The sequence below is a fragment of the Myotis lucifugus genome, unplaced genomic scaffold, assembly GCF_000147115.1.
Source record: "Myotis lucifugus unplaced genomic scaffold, Myoluc2.0 scaffold_146, whole genome shotgun sequence".
Classification (NCBI taxonomy): Eukaryota; Metazoa; Chordata; class Mammalia; order Chiroptera; family Vespertilionidae; genus Myotis; species Myotis lucifugus.
The window spans coordinates 3,274,773-3,286,281 of record NW_005871194.1 but is presented as its reverse complement, the minus strand read 5'-3'; the positions used below and the strand labels follow the sequence as shown (position 1 = coordinate 3,286,281).

General features: G+C 39.0%; 1 protein-coding gene and 1 long non-coding RNA gene across 2 annotated transcripts; both read right to left on the bottom strand.

Annotated features, from left to right (window-relative positions):
- Positions 1-7,040, bottom strand: LOC102438835 (keratin, type I cytoskeletal 25). The gene is made up of 8 exons (XM_006094963.3): positions 6,581-7,040; positions 6,198-6,280; positions 5,675-5,831; positions 3,097-3,258; positions 2,889-3,014; positions 1,892-2,109; positions 1,486-1,553; positions 1-371 (listed from the first exon to the last, which is right to left on the bottom strand). The coding sequence occupies exons 1-8, from the start codon at positions 7,007-7,009 to the stop codon at positions 262-264; spliced, it is 1,353 nt and encodes a 450-aa protein (XP_006095025.1). The 5' UTR covers positions 7,010-7,040; the 3' UTR covers positions 1-261.
- Positions 7,041-9,617: 2,577 nt separating this feature from the next.
- LOC111827277 lies at positions 9,618-10,503 on the bottom strand. The gene is made up of 2 exons (XR_002830779.1): positions 10,434-10,503; positions 9,618-9,878 (listed from the first exon to the last, which is right to left on the bottom strand). It is a non-coding gene; the product is annotated as an uncharacterized LOC111827277 (long non-coding RNA).
- Positions 10,504-11,509: the final 1,006 nt, after the last annotated feature.

The window sequence follows — 11,509 nt, the reverse complement described above, 5'->3', positions numbered from 1 at the left end:
TAACTTGCTGAAGGAAGGTTTATTGAACACAAAGAATTGGCAACATTTTCTACAAGGTATTCAAATGAGTCATCACATTTGTATGTGACGTTCTTGCAGATGAATGGGAGATACAACTATTGATGGCTAGAGGTGATATTTCAGTAACAGAAAGACAAAGGGACAGACTTCTTTTAGACTTGCTCATTTTTCTTGGCAGATACATATAATGCCTCTTCTTCTCGGAAAGCATTTGGCATATGCTAGCTCTTGTGTCTCAAATTAATTACTTTGAGATTTCTCTTCCAGGGAGTGGAGCCTGGTGCTCAGTATTTTGCTGCGTTGGTCTACCTCCTCCAGAACTTTCTTAACCACTATGGCTTTGGCTGGATCTAGAAATTAAATTTTAAAAGGAGATTTTAGAGAGTGAGAAAAGATGAATAAGATCACAATAGCTAAAATGTGGAAGCAACCCAAGAATTCATCAATGGGTGAATGGATAAAAAAATATGGTAAAAACATACAAGGGAATATGACTCAGCACTAAAAAGGAAGGAAATCCGCCTGGCCAGCATGGCACAGTGGTTGAGTATCGACCTATGAACCAGGAGGTCACGGTTCGATTCCCCAGTCAGGGCACATGCCTGGGTTGCAGGCTCAATCCCCAATTGGGGGTGTGCAGGAGGCAGCCAATCAATGATTCTCTCTCATCATTGTAGTTTCTATCTCTCTCTCCTTATCTCTTCCTCTCTGAAATCAAGAAAAAATAAAAAATGAAAAAAAAAATAAAAAGGAAGGAAATTCTGACATGCTACAATATGGACAAATCCTGAGGATATTATGCTAAGTGAAATAACTCAGTCACAAAAAGGCAAGTGCTATATGATTCTGCTTATATGAGGTACCTAGAGTAGTGAAATTCATACAGAAAGTAGAATGGTGGTTGCCAGTGGCTGGGGATGGGGAATGGAGAGTTATTGTTTAATGGGTATAGAGTTTCAGTGTTAGAAGATGAAAAGAGTTCTAGAGATAGATGGTGGTGATGGTTGCACAAGAATATGAATGTACATAATGCCACTGAACTGTACACACAAAAAAATGGTAAAAATACTAAATTTTATGTTTAGTATATTTTAATTCAATAAACTTAAAAAATGAGTAAGAAAGTATATCAATTAAGGAATAATAGGATTTTTATATAGGTGAACTATGCAATAAGCACAAATACTTGGACTCATTTTTTGGTGAAATTTGATTAACTAAAAATATGTTACTTTGTTTAAAATTAATATAAAAAAGGAAAAAATTTAAAATATTAAAAAAATAAAATAAATAAAATTAGCATACATCTCTAAAGACAGACATCTAGCACTCACTGATGTCTACTACAAATCTTTATCTACTCTTACATATAATATATAATATATATTCTGGGAATATAAAAGCAATCAAGCTGTGCATTGAAAATGAAGTAGTATAGCATAAAAATAGAATTTACTCAATTACCTTTGACTTGACTTCCCATGTTTCCAGACCCATAATCTTTAGTCTTGTAACCTCCAGATTTGCAAGCCCTGTAAACACATATTATTGAAAACATTACAAAAACACGAGTTGGAGAGAGCCCTTCAGTTCTAAATTCACTATTATGTTTTATTTAGCTGTCTGGTGAGCACATTTCAGTGGGTTACATCCGCTTTAGCATCAAGAGGTGAGTCTTACATTTTCATACCGTAAGTACAGGGCTTATTGCATTTTGGTTTTGTAAGATGTGGCTAATTTGTACCTTGGCAGTAGAGTATCATGTTTAATATTTAGCGACATGATAATAAATGTGGTCATATCAGTTCCCAGAGATCTAAGTTTCATGCAGATTTCAGTATATTACTTCTCTGTAAACTATTTTACCTACCCGTCATCTCCGCCTATGAGGAGGCAGTAGGTCTCAATCTCTTTTTCCAGGAGGACCTTGATGTCCAGCAGCTGCTCGTACTCGAGCTTCTGGCCCTCGGTCTCGGTTCTGACTTGGTGTAGCTGCTCCTCCAGGGCCCCGATCTGAGCCTGGATCTGGGCCAGCTGCACACAGTAGTTGCTTTCTGTCTCCGTCAAAGAGCACTCCAGGGACTGTTTCTGTAAGGAAACAATGAAAAAACTGAGACGGATACACACATATACAAACTTGCTTTGACATATGACTTTCTCCTCTTGTTAGCTCTGCTCTTGTAGATTTCCTGTGGACACATGGTTAAGAAGACTCTGTGACACTCTTAAAATGAGCAAGTCTTTCTTTTTGGTAGAACAAGTCTAAAGTCATTGATGTTGCTGTTTTAGCTGTTCTAGATACAATCCTATTATCTCCTATTCTCTCTTAATGTTTTAAGTTAATTACATAAAATAATATATGCATACTAGAGGCCCAGTGCATGAAATTTGTGCACGGGTAGGGTCCCTAGGGCTGGCTGGCCATCAGGACTGATCAGGGCCTCCCTTCTTTCTGCGCCAACCCCTGGTGGTCAGCGCATATCATAGGGAGCGATCAGTCTCCTGGTCAAACTCCCAAGGGGACAATTTGCATATTAGGCTTTTATATATATAGATATTCTCAACATGGTTAAGAGATTTTAAAAAATCTTATTGATCTCAGGAAGGGAGAGGGGGAGAGAGATAGAAATATCAATGATGAGAGAAAATCATTGATCGGTTGCCTCCTGCATGCCCCACACTGGGTGTTGAGTGTGCAACCCAGGCATATGCCCTGACTGGGAATTGAACTGTGACCTCCTGGTTCATAGATCAATGCTCAACCACTGATCCACACCGTTCAGGCAATATGGTTAAGAGCTTTAAAACCAACCGGCACATAATTAAAATGATAACCTAGGAGATGGTAAGACATTGTCCTTTCCTACCGTGGCTAAGAGAGACTGAAGTTCAATTTCCAGTGTTTGCAGATTGCGCTTCATCTCAGTCAGCTCATTCCGGGCGGAGGTTGTGGCGCCCACATCCTCAGAGATCTGCTGTTGCAGGGAAGCGCTCTGGAAGGTATAAGTGAGGGAGCAAATCTTAGGTGTGAGCATCACCAAAATGCAGCAGGCTTGTTTTCTCACAAAGACTCACTTTCTCATTGAACCAGGCCTCCGCATCCCGGCGGTTCTGCTCCGCAAGTGCTTCGTACTCAGACCGCATGTTGTTCAGCAGAACCGTGAGGTCCACCCCGGGCGCCGCGTTCATCTCCACGTTCACGTTGCCCCCAGCGACGCACTGCAGAACTTGCATTTCCTAGAGGCAGAAAAGTGTGCAGCTCAGGCAAGCAGGGATCTCATAGAAAGTCTAGAAGCTCTAGAAGCTTAGCTTTGGAAGGGTTCTTAGCATTCACCTGGTTCCATCTCCCAGGCTGTGCAATGAGCTCCCTCTACATTTTATATATCCTGTCCAGCGGACATAACTTTCAACAACAGTGAACTCACTGCCTCATGAAATAGCCTGTTTCTTTCTTGGAGTTTTTGTTGCTCCAGAGGTCTTTTCTATGATGAACCCAATTCCAGCTCATAAACTCCAATTCATCAATCAGGTATAGTTCTGCTGAACAGAAAAAAGTCTTAATTGCTTTTCCAAATGAAAGTCCTTACAATGTCCAGAATGAACCCAGCTGGTATGGCTCAGTGGTTGAATGTGGACCTATGAACCAGGAGGTCACTGCTGGATTCCTGGTCAGGGCACATGGCTGGGTTTACAGCTTGATCCCCAGTAGGGGACGTGCAAGAGGCAGCCAATCAATGATGCTCTCTCAGCATTGATGATTCCATCTCTCTCTCCCTCTCTGAAATCAATAAAAAAATATGTTTTTTTTTAAAATTAAACAAATATATAGAATGAGTGATCCATCATCTCTTTTCCTATTCATTTGTAGCTTAAATGTCTCCACCTCCGTGGACTTGGTCATTATTCCACTTTGAGACCAGCTTTGATGTGTTCTCCACCCAGCAATATCCTGAACTCAGCATGAACATGGTGGAGGGGCTGAGTCTGGATAATTTTGAACAGTTGAAATAACTATGAGTAAATACATATTTATGTTTATATATTTATACTTGCTTATAATTATAAACTTATTTATTATTAGTAAAGGAAGAACATCATCTTCTAAAGGATCCTAGTTGTCTATTAAGCTATTAAGCTTACACAGGCCATTATAGTGTCTTGATGGACTTTGGTGTCAAACCGATCTCCATGTGAATTTTGGTTCTGCCCTGTAGTAGCTACCTGGGAAGGTTGCTTCACTTCAAACCCCAATTTTCTTATCTGAAAATTGAGGCAACAAATAATATCCTTCTCTGTGTTGTTGAAAGATGTGAAATAGTAATAAGACCAACAGTACTACCTGGCGCGTAAATACTAAGTAAATGCTAGTCATTATGATCATTATCATCATCAGAGAGGTTGGAATCAGTTTTGCATATTATTTCATCCGAGGTGTGTGCTGTTGGGGTGCAGTGAGTCATTCTAAGATTGTGGATGGCAGACACCACTAAGACTGTACCACTGAAACAACACGGAGCGGCTTACGCCTCTGCTGCAGGAACCCTCCTCCCCACCCATGTCCAAGGCCCTGGACCGGTCCTCATGACACTAATAAGGCTTTCTTTCCTCCCTGTACCAAGTCCCTCAGGTGATTCTAGCATTCGTTCCTCCCTGGTGGTCCCATGCCTTATCTGTCTCCAGGTGGGGTTTTTACTTCTGAGGATTTAGGGAAATCTTGCCCAGTAAGTTCAAACAGAAAAAGATTAAAAGATGCATGGGGGTTTGTCTGTGAGTCATTTAAAAAAATGAAATCAATTGCATTCAATTCATCAAAAATTTGTTGAGTAACTACCAGGGGGCTATAGCCATACTTGAACCCATATATTTATACAAATGTTATTCTTCAAATACTTAAATTTACAAGACAGCCTCATGACTAAGCAAGCAGCATTTTTAGCTTTTCTCCTTTAAGCCCTTGGCTTGACTTTGAGAAGTTTTTTGGCTGTTTAAAAATATCAAATTCCTTTTCAAAGAATAAAGATATGATCAGGAAACAGTGGTTCTGAAAGCAACCCCAGAGGTGTGTCTGGAGTAGTGGCTGTATGGTCTAATTTAGAATCTAGCTTCCCACGATGACCACTTTGGACATATACTATTTATTTGGAAGTGTAAATTTTAATGTAACAATTTAATTCCAGTCTCATTATTTCTATAGCCATACTTATTAAGAATATGTATTAATATTAAGTATATATACCTAATGTGTGTATGGAGTAAATGTTTAAGTGTTTTAAATCTGCCACTGTTATATAGAAATTTAGATCTAGTTTCCTTAGGCAGTCCTTACAGTATACATCTTTTATCTCATTAGATGTAATCTTTTAAGTGCACCATTTTAATTATCTATAGCTATAATTATCTAGCCAACTACTGCTCTTTAACCCTGATTGTTTTGGAAAACATGATTCTTTTTTCCCCCCAATGGGAAACAATGAGAGAGCAAGGGTGAATCTGCACAAAGACTTGGCCACTTCTAAAGACAACTCAGGCCTCATATCTGTCTGATAATGGTTTGTTAGGACCAATTTCTTGTTTAAGAAGCCAAGTACGTGATCTCCTATCAGGTAGGTAGTGTCTACAGAGGGGCAGCAAAGCGCAGACAGTCAGCTCTCACCTCTTTATGGTTCTTTTTGAGGTACGTCATCTCCTCACTCAGGGTTTCATACTGAATCTCCAGGTCTGTCCGGCACAGGGTTATTTCATCCAGGACTCTGCGCAACCCATTGACATCACTCTCCACGCTCTGGTGAAGAGCCAGCTCATTTTCATACCTTAAAGGGTGTTAATGATTTTCCAATTGGTCACATGGTTGGGGAAATAGCCAACAATCAATGAGCAAATAGAATTTGGAGGTGCCAGATTTGGCCACAAGAGACATTTTCAAAGTCTACTGTATGGTAATTATTCTTTTCTTTATTTTGATGCATTTCTTTGACAGAAAAAGAACTAGGGCATTGAACACTTCTTTTATGGCAGTTCATACTTTAGATCTTGTGGCAAAAGTATAAAAAAGTAATAGCATTCTGTTTGCTTTAAATCCCAGTATTTTAATATTTAATGGAGGGATCAAAAAATAAATTCAGTTTGATGCTTTGCATTAACCTCCATGGATTCTTTCGCTCTGGGAATCTACTTACTTGAGTCTGAAGTCATCCGCTGTCAGCCTGGCATTATCGATCTGTAGAACAGCATTCGAATTGCTGGTGGTGGAAGCGATGATCTAGAAATGGGGAGTTTGATTTTTTTTAAAGGCAATTTATTACAATCAATAAAAATGTGGTTATGTTTTAAGATTAGAAAATGGAAATAATCAAAATTAATATAGTGACCAGATAGTGACATTTTAATCATGAGGTTAACCAAATGAACCTACTTCGTGCTTATTTCCAATGCTAAATTGAAATTCCTTTTAGGAAAAGACAAGTAGGGATGATAAATGCTTTTAGAATTCAGTGAGGAAAGGAAAAGAGCCTTTAGAAATGAAAGTTCATAAAAATGATCGAGGAGTGTAGTTTCTTACCTGACTTTTGAGATCATCAATTATAGGGAAGTATCTACTATAGTCGTGATCCAGACCACGGCAAGATCCAGGCCCAAATTTCTCATACCAGCCCTTGATCTTCTGCTCCAGGTCTGCGTTGGCCTCCTCCAGAGCTCGCACGTTGTCCAGGTAGGAGGCCAGGCGATCATTGAGGTTCTGCATGGTCACCTTCTCATTCCCAGAGAGGAGGCCCCCCTCATTCACAGTAAAGCCAGCACAGGAATTGCTCCCGCCTGCATTTCCTCCCAATGCACTGCCCCCAAAGGCACAGGAGAAGCCACTTCCAATTCCAGGCAGGCTGCAAGCATTTCCAGCCCCAAAGCTGGCTCCCCCACCCGAGAGCCTGAGCGACCCCGTGGTGGGACGGGCACAGGCCCTCCTGGAGCCACTGGGAAGTCGGAGAGACATGGTGTCTGGTCAAGCGTGTTGCAGAGCTGTTCTCGCGAGTCCCAGAAAGGAGTGCCTTCTCCTCTCCACTGTTTTGTGTGCCTTTTTATAGACAATTCTCAAGTGTGTTCTGGACAATATTCTGCCTACACAGAGTAAAAGGGAGCTTGCCAGCCTCAGCAAGCTAGCGTAATTGGATGATTTTTCCTAATTAGTAACTGACTTCGCTGGGCTCATTTCTGTAGGAGGGCAGCTGCCCTCAGGTTGGTGGTTATCTGAGAAATGGGTCTGGGTGGAGCAATTTCAGGTTCCTTATTACATTTTCAAGTTGTGAGTGAGTCATTCTTCACTTCCCTCCTTAGAAGATAAAACTCATCAGTCCGCCACACCATAGCAATCTGGCGTCATGGTTTTGGGCTATTTATGCCCAGGCAGATTTTGATGTCTTTGAGACTTTATAAAAAATGTTATTGTTACAATTCTTTCCACTTAAGTAGGGAACAGAACTGGGATCATGATTTACCCAGCCTGGTCCTTTAAATACCAATCCCGCCCCCATACCCTCTCGCCACTGTTTCCCATGGGAAGTAACTTCCATTTTGGCTGACATGCATCATGTTTTGTTGACACTTACTTATAGTTAGGTATAGCTGCCTTCTCTTAGCCATTTTGGCAATTTGGAACACACCCCTAATTGCTGTTATGAGTTGTGGGAGTTTGGAAGGATATTAACTTATTTCCTGACCCAGCAAAATTTGAAGCAAACCTGGAAGCAAATATTTCATCTGTTTTTATTTCATTGTGGTTTAGCTTAGGTGAAAGTCATCAGTAAATTAACTATTTACTGGGTGTGGATCCCCATATAGTTATTGAAAACCCTAAACATTATGGAATTTTTTGAAAAATCTGGAAATTGGCTTATGGACAAAATTTCCATGAACATTTATGTGACACTGTTGTGAACATATGGATTCATTAATTCATTTAAAAAATATTTATAAAACATCTACTATGTTCTGGGGACTCAAGATAAGTAGAATAATGCATTTTTTTGCCTTTTGTGACTGGCTTCAAAGTTGTATCATGATGTCTTCAAAGTTGAATCATGTGCCAGAATTTCTTTGTTTTTTTAAAGGTTTAATAATATTCCGTTGCATTTATATACCATATTTTTTTTAATCCATTCAACAGTAGGTGGGCACTTGGGTTGCATCCACCTTTTGGCTATTGTGAATAATACTGATATGAACATGGAAACCATGATTTTACTCTCTGCATGAACACATTCTTGATGTAAACAAATCAAGCAGGATCAAAGAGTATAGAGTAAAATGTTAAAATCCTTTCTCACCTTCCTTTTTCGCTCTCTTCTTTACTCTCTCAGGCAACCACAGTTCACCATTCCAGATGTTTGTACCCTTCCAGATGGTTTTCCATGCATTTGCATACATACATAGCATGTAGACACACATGCCTAGGTGAGTCATCTGTGTTATATGTATTGCCCTGTAACTTTCTTTGTTTACCTTACATGCCTTAGAGCAGTGATGGTGAACCTATGACATGCGTGTCAGAGGTGACACGCGAACTCATTTTTTTGGTTGATTTTTCTTTGTTAAATGGCATTTAAATATATAAAATAAATATCAAACATATAAATCTTTGTTTTACTATGGTTGCAAATATCAAAAAATTTCTATATGTGACACGGCACCAGAGTTAAGTTAGGGTTTTTCAAAATGCTGACACGCCGAGCTCAAAAGGTTCGCCATCACTGCCTTAGAGCATGCATTGGTAGGTGTCTAATGAGATGGAAACTGTTGGTTGGTCCCCAAAATTTTTAACTGGGCAGTAGCTACCCACAGTAAAGATTACTTTCTCCACATTCTTTGTAACTAATTGTGGTCATGTGATTAAGCAGCCAATGAGATGTAAGCAGAAGTATATGTACTAGTGTGTTCTAGATACTTCATCTAAGATGCAGCTGACACAAGTCTTTGTCCCATCTTCTCCCTTTCCTCCATCCTGCTGAAATGGGTGCTATGGCTGGGTTCCTGGGGATTCTCAGGTGCAAAGGTGCCATACCTTACCTCTGGATTTGTGTGTGGGAAAGAAATAAATTTCTATCTGTGTAAAGTCCTGTTATCTTGTTATGTTACCCTGGGCCAAACCTGATTTTAAGTAATTGTTTAACCATTATTAGGAGACTTTTAGCTTGTTTCCAATTTTTTTTGCTATTATTAACAATGCTGAACATATTCATGTTTTTCTTTAGGATAGATTCCTTCAAATTTTTTTGGCCAGTTCTTTTTCATTGGATTTATTGAGGTTTAATATATGTAGAGTAAAATTCATCTTAAACATACAGTTCTGTGAGTTTTAACAAACACATAGTCATGTAACCCCCACTACAATCAAGATACAGAACAATTCATTAACCCTGCCCCCAAATCATCTCATATCCCTTTGTAGTCAACCTCTCCCACAGCCCTGGTACCATGAAAATGTTGATCAGTTTACTAAGTCTGTAATCTTGTCTATTCCAGAATATCATATAGATAGGATTACATAGTATGCACTCCCAAGGAGGATTACGTGCAAAGAACTTGAGAAAGGAAGAGAAGAAAAACAAAGTCTAGCCTTTTTATTTGTTAAGAAGTGAACGATTTCCTTGGGTTACTTAGCGAGTGGGATTTTGCAAAGCCAGGCTTTTGAAAACAGCAACCCCTTCCCCCTCATTATGGCGTTTTAGAAGGTACGCGTTGCTCCATTGTAATATTGCTTATTTTAGAGGATTTTTCTTCAACTGAGTGGACCCTCAGTGAAAGGACATTGCTGAGTTGATCTAGCTCCTCGACCACTGTTTTAATAACCGCTTCTTCTTTTGAGTCTAAAATAAAACAAATGAGAGTTTAGTGTTCATTCTTAACAGGTTGAAAGGTATTTAGTGACGGTGGGTAAGCTTTTTAAAAATGGTGTTTGCAAGTTTGTGCAAAATGAAATATTAATACTGTGTTTGAAGTCTATGCTTAGCAGGGCCTGGGATCTCTTTCTTTCTTGTATTTACCACTGTTTTCAGAGAAATGGGTGTTTGAAAGCATAAATGAAACATGGATTAAAACATGTAAATGTTAGGCATGTACAGGCCTGGAGCAACTAATGTCTTCTTTTAAACATCAACTTGCCCAAGTTTTGTGGTTTAAAATAAAGTAGTTCTGCTATCAAAGCATTGAAACTGTGGAAATAATAGTTTCTAAGTAAAAAAGATATTGAGGGATGGGTTTCCCTTTTCAACAATCTCATACTTTGACCACATTTGTTCTACTAGTATAAGAATATGAAATATGAATATTAAGAACTGTCATAAGCTTACAAATATAAGTGACTTATTTAATGCAATTGCTGGAGTTTAAAAGAGCTACAACAAGTAAAAATCCTCCCATACCTTTGACTTGATTTTCGGAATTTACAGGCTCACACCCTTTTGATTTGTAACATGTGGACTTGCATGCAGTTTTTCTGCGAAGAGAAGAGTAAATTATTGCATTTATTTCATTCGGGAGCTCATAAATAATGATGAATTGGGAATGAAAGTTTTGGAGTTCTAGTTTCAATAAGATTCAAATTCTTACGTTTAACGGACATTAGTAAGTTTTTCATGACTTCAATACAGTAAAAGAAGCGATTAAATGGATGTTTAATCTAAGTGGATGTTTAAATTAATGGATAAAAAATTCCCTTGTGATCAGACATTATCTCTTTCATCTAGCAATATGGGGACTGCAAGTTTTCATTCTGACTTTTCAGTCAATCACCTGGCCAATGAGCATGGTTGGCGTGCCTACTGCACTGAAGGCACCAGACTATGTGCTGTAGAGCCAAGATACAAGCAGTTTACGTTGTTGAAAAGAAAAGGGAGCACATGCAAGTAAAGTTGCCTCTAACATGGCATGAAAGGTAAGAGAAGTGAAAAATGAATAGTGTAATGAGCACGTTGTTCAAAGGAGGGAGCCCTCACTGTTAGGGTTCTTAAGAGAATATGCTGTAGAGACTGACACTAGTCTTGGAAGATGCATAAGATGCTAAGTCAAGGTGAGACCATGGGCAAGATTTAGTAACAGCCGCTGATTACCGAATCCCTTTTGTGTGCAAGCCACTGTCATAAGCACTTTCCCTACACAGTGAGGCACTGTTGTTAAAAGTATTTCAGAGTATGAATTTGGTGTTATCATAGTTCTACAATAAAGAAACTGGGGTTTAAAGAGCTTAAGCAATGTGCTCAGATTCTCCCAAGGGTGTCATTCTGGTAACTAAGCAAGTAAAAATAAAATAGGATGTGTTATGATGAGAAATGTACTTCAACACTAAGTCACGGAAAGCCACTTGGATTAGAGGAATTGTTCAACGTTCTATATTTAAATGTTCTATATATTAACAGACTGCAAATATTTTACAGACGTAAACATTTGATGTTGCTGCCTGTTTTCATTTCAACTGGATGCAGTAATAACTTTCTGAGGC

Bases quoted from the DNA above. Each gene is read 5' to 3' on its own strand.
- LOC102438835 (XM_006094963.3), bottom strand. From the start codon at position 7,009: ATGTCTCTCCGACTTCCCAGTGGCTCCAGGAGGGCCTGTGCCCGTCCC. The intron at 3,015-3,096 runs GTGAGTCTTTGT...TATACCTTCCAG, and splicing joins AGGCCTGGTTCAATGAGAAA to AGCGCTTCCCTGCAACAGCA. The intron at 2,110-2,888 runs GTAGGAAAGGAC...GTTTCCTTACAG, and splicing joins TTCAGTCTCTCTTAGCCACG to AAACAGTCCCTGGAGTGCTC.